General features: G+C 43.0%; 1 protein-coding gene across 8 annotated transcripts in view; it reads right to left on the bottom strand.

The window, feature by feature from the left end:
- The window catches only part of TASOR (transcription activation suppressor), a 166930-nt gene that overhangs the window by 78517 nt on the left and 73313 nt on the right, over window positions 1-15100 (bottom strand). For all 8 annotated transcript variants that reach the window (XR_008316188.1, XR_008316189.1, XR_008316187.1 and 5 more), the window contains exons 12-15: window positions 8771-8843; window positions 8597-8671; window positions 6908-7600; window positions 5380-5774 (exon numbers count right to left, since the gene is read on the bottom strand). Coding sequence is in view for 3 of the 8 variants with exons in the window: in XM_053296289.1 (XP_053152264.1) it covers window positions 5380-5774; window positions 6908-7600; window positions 8597-8671; window positions 8771-8843 (1236 nt within the window). In the remaining 5 variants the exon portion in view is untranslated. The remainder of the gene's footprint in view (window positions 1-5379; window positions 5775-6907; window positions 7601-8596; window positions 8672-8770; window positions 8844-15100) is intronic.

Raw genomic sequence — 15100 nt, 5'->3', positions numbered from 1 at the left:
ACCAGTTCAGAGGCCTTTTCACGGGCCTCCAAACTGGTTCGATAGCCTGGCAGTTCTGCAGGTTCAAAGGTGAGGGTGAATAAGTGGCCAGCGGGCGGGCGTACATTGTGCATGTGTGTGAAATGCACGCACGCCCGTGACATGAACATGCTGGTCACTTCCAGTCAGGGGATCAACAGGGTGGCAAGGGGGTATGCTGTCACCCCGCTGGACTATTTTTATGAGCAAGGGCGGGCGCAACAGGCAGCAGTGGTCCCTCTAATTTTTTTCATCTCTGTGCGGAATGAGTTTTGTTCTGGGTGGCATGATCAAGGCAGTATGTGCACATGTACATTCAGAGTGGGGCCTTCCTGATTCAACTTGAGTGTGATCTAAAATTAACTGAGCAGACAAAAAAACTTGTTAAGCATGCACGAGTGCATGCCTTAAAGGGAACATTGGCAGAGGGGCAAAGTGCAGCAGGGGGGCAAGTGTATCCTTCTCCCAAACTTAAAGCTATCTCCCCGCCACCATTGGCTCGAAGCATGCTGGTTCCATGCACACCACTATTGTTGAGTTCTGGAAGAAGGTAGGTAGTAGAAAGACTTGATTCAAATGCAAGTCCATTACAACCTTTGGCCTCAAACCTGGATACATATGAATAACCACCTTATTTGGAAAGAATCTAGTATAAAGCAAATCAATACAGAGAGCTGTCAGCTCACTCACCAAGAAAGCAGTCCTTAAAGTCAGTAATTTCAAATAAGTGGTGGCAAGAGGCTCAACGCGCTTCTCCATTTTCCTATCCCATCCATCATGCTTAGAGAACAAAGTAATGAGATGACTTTGATGGAAACATTGGCAAAGCCAGAGTCTTAAGGAGGTCAGGTATAACAAGACCCAGCGGATTTTTGCTTCACACGGATTAAAGCCATGAGAATTTAAAGACAGAGACTTTAAAGGCATAGACAGAGACGCGCTTCCACTTGAACAAGTAGTTTTGCTTAGTGGAAGAATTGCAAGTATTAAGCATTATCTTTGTCAGCAGCTGACCCTCCCCACTGTCAAGTGTAGAGTATGCAAGCTTGGTTGTAGCACCTGTCCTCCATCCTTGGTCAGAAGGTCGGGATGTAGAGATAGATGGTAAATACATTTGTCTGGTCAGTCTGAGTAGCAATGCAAATCATGGTTGGCTGTAACCATGGTGATCAAAATGCAACTCGCATAGTCTTGGAGAAGCTCCACTACTACCCTGTTGAGAAGAGGGCACAGAGGAAATCTGTACAGGTCTCTTTCCTTGCCAATGGTGCTGCAAAGTGTCTCCTATGGATCCCTGCCCATGGCCGGCTTGCAAGCAGTACCTTGGGCACTTCTTCAGAACTGTGGCAAATAAGTTGATCCATGGGGTCCTCCACATCCAGGAAACTTGTTGAAGGCTTGAAAGGTTTTATGTAATCCTTGTGGTCCTGCTGCTAGTAGACCATGTGTTGGCACCCATAAGAGCGACAGCAAGAGGAAAAGTAGGGTGTTGCTTGTGTGGTGGTAGAAGTCTTGGCCATATATAATGGATTATATTATTATTATATTTAGAGACTCCATGGTTGTGTTGGCAGACTCAGAAAAGAGGCCCTTGCCACTGAAGGTCAGGCATTCAAACCTGTCCTTCATATCCTGGTGGAGAGCTGTGGATCTCAGCCAAGCATGCCTCTGGATGGAGAATGCTGTTGCCATTATACAACTGTCTCTGCCAAGTGCTTAAAAGTGCTAAGTCAGTAACGACAGATGCAGGTGGTCTTGGAAGTACCTGGGTAGATGGAAGGCAGTGGCTGGCTAGACGTGCACCTGGCCTTCCAAAGTTGGTTATTCTGCATAGTAATATGGCATTCCAGGTGAAAGGAAAAGGTAGAGGCCACAGCCGTGAACCAAATCTCTCTGGTATATTTCAGAAGAGATTTCATCGGATGCTGGCAGGTACAACCCGTCAGTGTCAACATCAGTACTGTAGCCGGTATTGGTCTCTATGTTGTAGGTTTGCCTGTGGTAAGACATACCAGTGACATGGATGGTGCCTTTGGTATCAAGAGTGGAATCCCCTTTGATGTTGGGGTTGGCATAGGAATCCATGTAAGGTGGAGCCCAACAACATGCTGTCAGTACAGTAGAGAGAGTAGTGTCTCAGCAGTACTTGGATCCAAGGCAGCCTCAGAGTCATGTGTATCCTCTTTGGGTTCAAAGGCAATGACCAAATCTGATATTGTAGTTGATGCTGAGGGGTTGCAGCCCTTCGAGTCGAAAGGGATTGCCTTGGTGTCCATGTTGGAGACAGAGATTGCCGTTGATGTGGAGTAGGCAAAACCATTTGGTGGAGAGCATCCCATGATGTCAATATGATCTTGATGGAAGACTATCTTGGTGTCGAGTGGCTGGATGGAGGATGCTGCATCAACTTTACTGGAGACAGGCAGGGCGTTTTAAGTCCTGAAGGTGAAGGCATTCCTGCCATCGATCTCAAAAGGGGACCTCAGTGTCTTATCCTTGTCCTCCTTTGAGGGAGGTGGGGATTGGCCCTTGTCCGAAGACCTCCACTTCTGTTTATGTTTGTGTCAATGCCCTGAAGACGACTCATTAGGGAGCCACTTGGGGCATTTGAAGACATCCTCCGATGTTGAAGCGGTAGCTCTCGGAGCCTAGGATTTAAACTGTGCATGGTCAGTCCGACGTTGATATTGACATCAACATCAAATGTGATGTCAACAGAGCTTGACTATTGGTGGCCTAAGAACTTGCTCGAAGAGCACTGCATGCCAATAGAGGGCACAGTTCTTCAAGGTTCGCTTGGAGAAGCAAGTACAGATTTTACAGCTTGACGAAATATGGCATTGTTCAAGGTACAAGAGGCAGGAGTTGTGGTGGTCAATTGATGGAAGCTTTCCACCACACTCCTTGTATCTCTTAAAAGTCTTTTAAATGTCCATTTGTTGAGACAATCTCATAGAGGAAGTGACAGTATCGATGTCCGAGATCTGAATAGTCAAAGTCCATTCCAAAGTCACAAAAAACCCCAAAACAATTAAGCCAAAGTCCGATAAGGGGAGAATAATACAAAAAGGCAGTATTCCCTCTAAGGCATGCACATGCCCACAAGTTTTTTGATGTCCCTTCAGTTAATTTTAGATCCCGCTCTGGTTGAATCAGGAATGCCCCACTCTGAATAAATGTACGCACACACTGCCTTGATACTGCCGCCCAGAACAAAATTCATTCCTCATACAGATGAAAAGAATTAGAGAGAACACTGGTGCAAGGTCAAACAACCAAAAACAGTAACATTTCACTTTCTTTCTCAATAGAACCAATCCAAAGCCAAGGAGCAGCAGCCAATGACGCTTTGGCGGTTATTGGTGTTGACGCTTTGGCAGTTGGAAAGGAACTGACAAAATGGCATCCTAACCGCAGATACAAATAGTCACGCCAATCATGTGGACCGGGTTGTGGGTGCCACAAGCAGCTAGTGAATCCATCTGCAAAGTCCTGAGCAGGTATGGTACCCATTGCTTATGAATGGCAATGGATCACAATCCATGAGGCATAATGTAGTCTCTCTAGGATACCCCAGAGACCAATCCAGCTGTCACATTTTGAACTAACAGAAGTTTCCGAACTACACACAAAGGCAGCCCTACATAGAGTGCATTGCAGTAGTTCAACCTGGAGGACTACTTTTAATGTTTATATTCAATTTCAGCAATAGTTAAAAGTATTCACCAGTCAACCACTTATGAAAACAGCCTAACAGCCTTGTTCTATAAAGATTTACTCAGATATAAGTGCAACTAAGTTCAGTGATGCTTACCCCACATAAACATGGATACAACTGCAATGTAAATCACTTGAAAGACAATGCTTTACTGGGAGTAAATCTCCTCCAGACAACTAGAAAGGGAAGCAGTTCTCAAATTCATGTTATTTTTAAAAATGTTTTCTGTATAGTTACTTGCAAGGCCAAAGTATCGGCAACACCAGTCTTACCATCAAGGAGCCCTTCTCTTCAGCTGGAGGAAGAACATGCTGTAGCAAGCAACCCTTCGTACAGTTGATAATCATACCTTAATCTCAAGTTAAAGCTAATAACTTTTTGTTACCTCAAGGTATCAATGGGTCAGCATACATCATGCAGAACTACTGTCAAGTCTCTGTTCTATGCAACATTTCCAAGTTTTAAGAGTGCATACTTCCTATTCCCCTGTCTGTGCAAAAGTTTTTTTTAAAAATCGACTTACTGATTAGCAACAAACCAAACAAGATTGTTCGTGATGTCAGAACTGAGCAATAGTTGTTTATTCTAACCAAATTGTTTTCCCCAGTTGAAGAAAAGAGTAAGCAGTGATCAGAATCCTTACAAGTAAGTATACAACATTTGGAACTTTTCCATTTAGAAAAAAGGAGGCTAAGTGGAGACATGATAGATACTTGTAAAATTATGCAGTGTGGAGAGAATGGATAGGGAGACGTTCTCTCTCTCACACACAAGATCTTGTCATGAAACTGATTGTCAGAAAATTTAGGACCAACAAAAAGTAGTACTATTTTACACAGAGCATAATTGATCTATGGAATTATTTGCCACTGTGTGAAACAGGATGCTGGACTAGATAGGCCTTGGGTCCAGCGTTCCCTCTAACAGGGAATCCCAGGTGTTGTTGACTACAACTCCCATAATTCCCAGCCAAAGGACATCACAGCTGGGGATTCTGAGAGTTGCCATCAACAACATATGGAATTTCATTAGAGGGAATGGAGCTTGGGTCTGATCCAGTAAAGCTCCTCTTCTGTTCTTCTGTTCTTAAACAGAGCTCTTAACTCAAGGTTTAAAGTATGTTTCAGATTTCTGTTTATTTGAAGCAATTTGGTTAGAACAAACAAAGACTGGTCAGTTCAAATGTCACAACCAATCGTCGTTGGTTTCTAACCAAAGCTGGAAGTAGAATTCCTCGGACTCATGCATAGGAAAAGAAGGGGAGTTGCACACTTCTGAGGTTTGGAAGTGTTGTATGGAACCAAGATTCAACTGCGGTTCCATGCAATAGCTGAACTGGCCCAATGACAGACAAAAATAGTTCAATTGTTCACTCAGCAAAAACTCTTTACAACAAATTTTCCTAGCCCAAGACCATTCTGATGCTTTCCCCATATAAAATCAGAAGTGTATGTGAGAGAATATTTTGAATTGGCTTTCTACCCTTCTCCTTGCTCCTTCAAAGGAACAGAAGACATAAGTGATGTAGCAATCCAACACAAAACCCACAGTCTGAGGATGCAAACACTAAAAAAGAAGCCCATTAACGTATATAATGGGAATCTTTAAAATAGAGTTTCTTTTTTCCTAAAGAAGGTTCTTACTTTGAAATGTAGCATGTGATCAATCTCTGCTTCACTAGTAGAGACATCAACAGAATAAGGTAAGCACGATGCATCAGCTGCCAGATTTACGGGGCTTTGAGGGTCCTTCAACTGCACATTTTCTATGTTTGCAATATTAGGAAGCTCAGGTTCTTCCTTGACCTGTGGTGGAATGCAATTATACTCAGCAGCTTGTCTTGAATTGTTTTCTGCTAAAGCTTGGTTAATACGTCTTGCCAATGGTGACTCTGGATTAGTTAATACTTCAGAAATCAGCCTCAAGACACCAGATGTATCAGCAATGGGAGGATCAGAAACATTCTGCTGTCTCAAATCAGTGTCACGTCCGCCGAGATCAGCTATAATTGAAAGAAGTGATTCTGAAGTTCTGTCCCCTAGGAATTGGGGTAAAGGGGTGAAAGAGGAAAAAAACACAGTAAGTCATGCTAAAAGTTTTCTCTCATCCTCCAAACAGTTGCTATAGAGACTGGAAGATACTTTACACACTATAAACAATTTAAGGCCAATGAAAAAGGGTTCACTGGCACAATGTAATGACCGTCTTCCCTAGAACAAGCACCATTCCATCAAAGACATCCCCTACCTTAAAAGCCTATTAACTTGCACAGGTGTTACACATGAACACTTATAGGTCACTCAATGCACTCGCATATTTTAAAGTTTTATTTATTTAACATATTTTTATACTGCCCAAAACTTACGTCTCTTGGCTGTTTACAACAAGATTAAAAAGTATAACATTAATTAAAAACAAAAAAATTAAAAGCAAGAAATTTAAAACAATATTCTAAAAACAACATTAGAACAATCAAAACAGTATCAGTTAAAAGCCTGGGTGAACAGATGTGTCTTTAAAGACTTTTTAAAAGTTCTCAGAGTTTTAAGGACTCTTAAGTCCTTGCACCAAAGTTGGTGCAAGGACTGAGAGTTTGCAGATATATTACTGCTCTGAGATATAGTGAATAGTACTTTTCTAAGGGGGAAAAAAAAGTAGAGACTCAAGCCTGGTTAGAAATTAGAACCCCTGACACATAAGCCAACATTCCTGATCCCAGGAGGATGGTAAGGGTACATCGAAGAGCTGAGCCCAAGCACTGAAAACTGATTTTAGCCCTGGTACCAATTAAGAACAAAACAAGCCACTGTCTCCCTTATGCTTCAGCTCTTTGCCTTTTCTTGAATGACAAAACAGGCAACTGTTTCAGTGCTGCTGATTCCTACACCAGCAAAACTGGTAGAAGGTATCATGCATCTGGTGAAAACCACATAACATGCAGCAAAAATTGTATTAAGAAATGCAACATGCAGCATTACATATAAAATATTATTTTGATTGTATCAGATAAAGGGGAATGTTTATCGACATCTATACCCACAATTAATATTTCCAGCCGGCCCTGTTAAGATTTTGCTGTTACAAGAGCAGCAAGTTCCCAATACATGCAAATGGGGAAAGAATCAGGCCATGTATTTCTAAAGTAAACAATAGTAGCATAGATGTGCTTACTTTCATTTTGAGAAATGCTTTCTGAAGAATCGCTAATTTTTAAGTATTTTTGTGGGCCCTCTCTATTACTTTCCAACTTGCGTTTCAGTCTGCTTTTGTTTCTATTGTCTTCTGTATCAGATTCTCTATCCACATTTTGCTTCTTACACTGAATTAAGTCAATCAACTTATTGATACTTTCTTTATCATAGTCTCCAGGGTGGAAAGGCTTTCTTTTAGAAGCCAGAGTTTCACATTTAGAGCCATTTCTTTTTCCAGCTTTTCTTTTCATGTAGTCAGATTCCTCTTCTGGGGCTTCATAATCTGAAACAGGACTGAACTGCTGAGATTTTCGATTCCCTTCCATTATTTTTTTGGCCTTGGAAACAGGAATCTGGTAGGCTTCAGAACCAAAAATGTAGGCACGTAAAGCGCTATCAAAGTTGGATTTATTTTTTGGTGCAATATAGAGGAACCTTTTGTCATCCAAAGATGATTTATATGGGTACAAAAAAAATTCCTTGTATTTACTGTAATCTTTCAGATACTGACTTATATACTTTTCCACCGCAGTATTTAAGTCAGATTTAGGGTCTTTACGAGAATGATTATAAGCATAATGCAGTGACTGAATAAATTTTGTAAATTCTGGCATAACAACATGAGTTTCCTGCTGTATCGAACGACTGGCATTCTTCTGTTCATTTTTGTGTGCTGTGTTCAAAATAAAACAAGAAAAGGGTACTTTAAGCAACAACTTAAATAGCAACAGCTATTAATACCTATTATACCTATTAAAAACTTTAAAGAAAATATCTATTAGTTATACTGAGATCCACAGACAATAATTTACATTAAGATTTTTCAGCACAATTGTTCTGAAGAAAGCATTCTCTATTGCCTTCATTATTTTAACACAGAGAAGAACCAGTACTCATCTGAAAGTCTTTAGTATTGCTACAGCCTTCCTTTCCACTCTTCTGAGTGATCCCAGTACAGTGTTCTTAGCGTACTAATTAGTTCAAAAAAGCAACTACCCACCACACCACACAAGAGCATTTTTCTCTCATAGTTTCAGCTTGCCACTTTAATCTCTTGCCTCAAGCCTCTAAACCCTTTTCACCATCTCCTTTTATTTTCCATTAACAGTTTAGATTTTGTAAGTCCCTTCTACTAGGCTCCTTCTTACTATATCTACAAATTAGGGGAAACATCGACATCTCTTCCTGCTACTTAATAGCCTTATGCACTTCAGGAAAACTTCTCTGCATTTTAGCAACCAGAAGTATTATTGCTGCCTCTTCTTTTGAGGAAAAAGACGCTAGTATTGATCCTTTGTACAAGTCTGTTCCAGAGGCGATTGCATTAGGATTTAGGTTTATAGACTTATTTTCCTGACCCTAAGTACACTAACTATGAAGCTGTTTCAATAAATATTCAAACAGACTTACTGAAATTAATAGCAGCCTTTTAAAATACATAATGCTGTACTTGATTTTGCCATGCCTGTTTAGTTTTTAATGCTTGGTAAATCAGTCCTATGGCATCTCAAGAGTCATGCTTCCTAGTAAGTGTACTTACAATTATAGACTTAATTTCCTGATCCTAAATCCTAGTGGTTGGTTTTATGTTCTATAATTGCATTAAGAGACACGTAAATCTGCAGGTACAATCAACACAAATTCTAATGTATTAACCATTCAAACTTACTTGAAGACACTATACTTCTAGGATGTTGAAATAGGAACAACGCTTGCAGAGATGAAGGCCTTCCTGCTGGGATCTCTGACAAAAAAAGAAAAAAGAACATAACATAAAAGAATCAAATTGCTCATTACCATACAATAATCTCAACCATCTGTATAGAAATAAAAAATTGCATACCATGTGGTGAAGCCATCTGACGAGAAGAAAGCAGCAAGAGATATCCCTTGTCTACAAGTGGTTTAACAATAACCTGCAAAAAGTTATTTATTAGAAAAATCATTTAATTTTAAGTAATTTTAGTTAAAAGTTATTTATATGATAAACACAAACCTTCAATGTGACATAATGCATTCCAAATTTGGACTGCTACCAAAGTGCAGAAGTTCATAACAGTACTGCAAAGTACAAACTGATTGAACTGAATTTGAAATCTTACAGTGGAAAAACAGGTTGCTTATTTGTAACTTGGGTTCTTCTAGTGGTCATCTGTGCTCTTACACAAATGGGCTTTGCGCCTGCACAGAGACCTCAGAGTTTCTCCAAGCTCAGGAACTCTCCAGTTTAGTTAGGCAGCAGCTCCTCTCCCTCTGTGATATGCACATGTCCCTTTGATGATCTGCTCAGTCTCTGAGGCCAGCGACTTGTAGGAGAAGAACTGAAAAGGTGATGATGGGTGGGTGTGTAAGAGCACAGATGATCACTAGAAGAACCCAAGTTACAGGTAAGCAACCTGGTGCTCCTCAATGTGGTCTCTGTGCTTTACACGAATGGGCGCATAGCTTTACACGAATGGGCGCATAGCTCTGTGCTTTACACGAATGGGCTGCAACCAGTGCATTTCTTACCTGGTGGGGGGAATCTCAGGAGAAGAGGGACAAGACTGCCGCGCTGAAGGCAGCATCCTTACGAGAGCGCACATCCAAAACATAATCGCTTATAAAAGAGTTCGGAGTAGCCCAAGTAGTGACCTGGCAGATAACATCCAGGGGAACGGCACAATCAAAGGCAGTAGAGGCAGCAACTGAGCCGGATGCATGGGCTTTAGGAGTGACAGGTAAGAATTTTTTGACAGTTTGGGAACAGAGTTCAATGGTCCTTACTATCCATCTGGAGAGAGACAGAGTGGAAATTTGTTTCCTTTTGTTAGACCAGAATGTGCAACAAACAGAGAGTGAGAAAGATGCCAAGGGCTGGTACAGTGTACATAGAAGGCCATGGCTCTTCAGACATCCAGGGAATGAAGACAATGTTGTGCAGAGTAGAGTCCATAGGATTTATAAAAGAGCGGTAATGTAAGTAGCTGGGACCAGTGAAAGAAAAACAATCTTAGGTAAAAAGGAAATATCTGGTCATATGACTACAGGTGAAACTCGGAAAATTAGAATATCGTGCAAAAGTCCATTAATTTCAGTAATGCAAATTAAAAGGTGAAACTGATATATGAGACAGACGCATTACATGCAAAGCGAGATAAGTCAAGCCTTAATTTGTTATAATTGTGATGATCATGGCGTACAGCTCATGAAAACCCCAAATCCACAATCTCAGAAAATTAGAATATTACATGGAATCAAGAAGACAAGGATTGAAGAATAGAACAATATCGGACCTCTGAAAAGTATACAGTGTACTGTGCTTGATTGGCCAGCAAACTCGCCTGACCTGACCCCATAGAGAATCTATGGGGGCATTGCCAAGAGAAGGATGAGACACGAGACCAAACAATGCAGAATTGCTGAAGGCCGCTAATGAAGCATCCTGGTCTTCCATAATACCTCATCAGTGCCACAGGCTGACAGCATCCATGCCAAGCCGCACTGAGGCAGTAATTGCTGCAAAAGGGGCCCAAATCAAGTACTGAATACATATGCATGCTTATACTTTTCAGAGGTCCGATATTGTTCTATTCTTCAATCCTTGTCTTCTTGGTTCCATGTAATATTCTAATTTTCTGAGATTGTGGATTTGGGGTTTTCATGAGCTGTACGCCATGATCATCACAATTATAACAAATTAAGGCTTGACTTATCTCGCTTTGCATGTAATGCGTCTGTCTCATATATCAGTTTCACCTTTTAATTTGCATTACTGAAATTAATGGACTTTTGCACGATATTCTAATTTTCCGAGTTTCACCTGTAGTTTGTCCATGTTAAAAACGAGGTAAGGGTCATCTACTCTAAGGGCCCAAAGTTTGTTTACTCACCTCGCAGAAGTGATGGCAACTAGGAAGGCCACTTCAGATGATAAACTGTCTAGTGATGCTGAAGCCATAAGTTCGAAGGGGGATCCCATGAGGGAGGAAAGTACAAGGGAGAGATCCCATGCAGATGCCATGACAGGCGTGTCAGGATGAAGGTGAGCTAGTCCTTTAAGGAACTAAAGGTTGACATAGTATACTTGGACTTCCAAAAAGCTTTCGATAAAGTTCCCTACTAAAGGCTCTTGAGTAAACTTAGCAGTCATGGAATAAAGGGACAGGTTCATGTGTGGATCAGTAACTGGTTGAACGACAGGAAACAGAATAGGAATAAAATGACAGTTTTCACAATGGAGGAAAGTAGGAAGTGAGGTCCCCCAGGGATCTGTACTGGGACAAGTGCTCTTTAACTTGTTCATAAACGATCTAGAATTTGATGTGACCAGCGAAGTGGCCAAATTTGCAGATGACACTAAACTATTTGGAGTAGTGAAATCCACAACAGATTGTGAGGAACTTCAAAAAGTTTTCTTCAAACTGGGGGACTGGGTGACAAAATGGCAAATGTGGTTCAATGTAAGCAAGTATAGAGTGAAGCACATTGGGTCAAAAAACATCAACTTCACATATATGCTGATGGGATCTGAGCTGTTGGTGACGAACCAAGAGAGAGATCTTGGCGTTGTGGTGGACAGCTCACTGAAAGTGTCATCTCAGTACGCGGCAGCTGTGAAAAAAACTAATTCTATGCTAGGAATCATTAGGAAGGGGATTGAAAATAAAAATGCTAATATTATAATGCCCTTATACAAATCTATGGAGCGGCTACATCTGGAGTACCTCATACAGCTTTAGTCACTCTATCTTAAGAAGGATATGGTAGAACTGGAAAAGGTGTAGAAGAGGGCAACCAAAATGATCAGGGGCCTGTAGCAGCTTCCTTATGAGGTTAGGCTACAGCATCTGGGGTTCTTTACCTTGAATGAAGGCGACTAAGGAGAGACATGATCGAGGTGTATAAAATTATGCATGGAGTGGAGAGAGTAGACAGAGAAATTTTTCTCCCTCTCTCATAACACTAGAACCAGAGATCACCCCATGAAACTGAAGGCTGGGAAATTTAGGACCAACAAGAGGAAATACTTTTTCACACAGCGCATAAATAATCTATCTAATTGCTTGCCATGGGATGTGGTGATGGCCACCAGCTGGGATAGCTTTAAAAGGGGCTCAGACATATTTATGGAGAACAGGTCTATCAATGTCTACTAGTCTGGTGGCTGTGGGCCATCTCCAGCCTCAGAGGCACAATGCCTCTCAATGCCAGTTGCAGGGGGGCAACAGCGGGAGAGAGGGCATGCACATACCTCTTGCCTGTGGGCTCCCCAGAGACATCTGGTGGGCCACTGTGTGAAACAGGATGCTGGACTAGATGGGCCTTGTTCCTGATCCAGCAGGGCTGTTCTTATGTAAGGATGCGTTTAAAGACTGGGTAACGAAACCAGGTGGGAGAGTCTGGCGGTGAGTGCGTTACAATGGCTGCCAGGTGTATCTGCAAGGAAGACAACTTTAATCCTTGTTCCTTATGGGCAAGAAGATAAGTGAAGGGGAAATTAAATGGTGAGACTTCCCTTTCTTCAAGAAAGTGTTTGAAGTGAATCCATTTATCAGAATAGGATTTCACAGTAGAGAGCTTTTTGGCTGCAGAGAGAACTCTTAGGATGGGTGGGAGCAAGGCTATCGATGGAAAAAGCTAGACCCAGAGTCCGGTCCAAGAAAGGGTGAACGCACTGCCAAGAGAGTGACGGCCATCGCCTGATTGGGAGCAATACCTGGCTCAGTGGGCATTTTCCTGAGAGGCGAAAAGGTCTATTTATGGGAGAAACCATCATTGGAAGAGCGACTGAACTGCTGTCCAATCGCCATTCATGAGAGTCCAGCCCTGCCCAGCTGAGGGCATCTGAGCGGATATTTGCAGCTCCCCTGATGTGAATGGCTATAGGGGTGATCTTGTATCGGATACACCAATAGAAGATTTCCATTGCCAGGTGTAAAAGCGTTGTGAAGCATGTCCCTCTCTGGCGGTTGATGTAGGCTTTGGCTGTGGTGTTGTCTGTCTGGACGGTCACCACAGAGTCTATTATACAAGGCAGGAATCTTCTAAGTGCCTTGAAGATAGCCAACAAATTGAGGAAATGTATGTGGTATGTCCGCTCTGCTGTGGACCAAGTGCCCTGTAGGTGAAAGCCATCTAGACGTGTTTCCCACCCAGCCTCTGAGGCGTCTGTGGTGAGATTATGGCGTGCGAGTGGTAGGGTGCCGCGACAGTCAGGTTGGGGAGACAAGCCCACCAGAGGACGGAACACCTGACTCAGTCCAGAAGGCAAAGCCAAAGGAACTGTGAGTCTAGATGTGGGCAGAAGTTGCGTAGGAACCAATATTCAAGGACCCAGGAGTGCAGACGGTGTGTGGCAGGACGTGAGTTGTAGATGCCATGTAAACCAACGGTTGTTGGACAGTTCTGGCGCAGTGGCAGGAGGAGGAATCAACCGTGTGGGTGAGATGAAGGATAGTCTGGATTCTGTGGTCTGGAAAGAAAAACAGGTTGCTTACCTGTAACTTATGATCTGGATGTGATCCCTTGTATTCATAAGAACTGGGGTTCTGCGCCTGCGCAGGGACCTCTCGGGCTGATTAATTAGCTCCTCTCCGCGCCCCTTCCGCTTGCACGTGCCTTGCAGTGACCGTTGAGATTGGCGGTTGGGGCGCCTCCCTTTCAGGTTTCTCGCAGACCACCCATTGGGACGATCTGCACAACGATAGTCTCTTGTGCCCACTGATTCTGCAGCGGGGTTGGTTCGGGAGGGACTTATGAATACAACGGATCACATCCAGATCATAAGTTACAGGTAAGCAACCTGTTTATCTGGATTGTGATCCATTGTATCCATAAGAACTGGGTGATTAGCAAGCTTCCCCTTATTGGAGGTGGGTGCAGAAGACCCATAGCTACGCCAATACCCTTTTCAGAACAGTCCTCCCAAAATTTGCCTCTCTTGCCATCCGCAAATCTAGAGCATAATGCTTGACGAACGGCAGATGAGAGGACCACGTAGCCGCCAGGCAGATATACGACATCTTGATGCCAGACAGATGTGCCGCCGACGCCGCATAGGCTCTTGTAGAGTGGGCCCTCACCGTCCTAGGCAGTGTCACCTTTTGACATTTATAGGCATGAAAGATGAGTTCTACTAGCCAGTGTGCCAAGGGTTGGCGAGATATCGGACGGCCCTTACAACGTCCATGAAATGAGACGAAAAGCTTTTTACTTTTTCTAAAACAGAGTCCGCTCCAAATAATATAGAAAAGTCCTCCGCACATCTAATGGAGCGCTCTTTCCAAGTCTGTTTCTGCATTTTGGAAAAAGGTAGGTAGGACTATCTCCTGATGCAAATGGAATTCCGACACCACCTTCGTCCGGAATCGCGGATCAAGATGCATAACAACCTTGGGTGGATAGAACTGTGTGTAAGGCTTATCCATCCGTAGAGCTGTCACCTCACTTGCACGCTTCGCTGACGTGATTGCCACCAGGAGAGCTATTTTTAACGTCAAAAGCTTAATTGGTGGTACTGTTGCCAATGGCTCGAACGGGGCCTCCGTCAGCGCTGACAACACCAGGGACAAACTCCATTGTTCCATAGGGTGACACACAGGCGGATATAAATTATTGATGCCTTTCAGGAAACGCTTGCACTCTGGGTGGGAGAAGACTGACGATCCATCCCAGCTCTTATGCCTGGAAAAAATTGCAGCCAAATGCAGTTTAATCGAGACGTTGGCCAGGCCGTCCAACTTCAGCGAAGTCAGGTACATCAACACCTCACGCGGTGTTGCACGCAAGGGTTTGATCGCTTTCCCTTTCATATACGTCTGATATCGTTTCCACTTGCAAGCGTAACTATGCTGTGTCGTCTCCCTTCTGCTATTCAGCAATATATCATTCAGAAGTTGATTCTCCACTCAGTCAACCTCAGCAACTGGACCTCGGGATGTAACACCTTTCCTTGTTCACTTTGCAACAGATCTGCTACCCGTGGGAACCTGTGGAAAACACTCTTTGACAACTGTAGAAGCGGGGCGAACCACAGCTGGTGCGGCCACCACGGAGTCAGAAGAATGCAGCTCGCCCCGTCCCGCATCACACGTGCAATTGTCCGCCCCAGCAGCGGCAGCGGTGGGAAGAGGTACAACAGACCCACCTTCCAGGTATGTTGGAAAGCGTCCCCTAGGGAGTCCTGGCCTAT

This window comes from Hemicordylus capensis, chromosome 2, assembly GCF_027244095.1.
Source record: "Hemicordylus capensis ecotype Gifberg chromosome 2, rHemCap1.1.pri, whole genome shotgun sequence".
Taxonomy (NCBI): domain Eukaryota; kingdom Metazoa; phylum Chordata; class Lepidosauria; order Squamata; family Cordylidae; genus Hemicordylus; species Hemicordylus capensis.
Note: the sequence above shows the minus strand (reverse complement) of the source record. Positions and strands in the feature narration are given on the sequence as shown.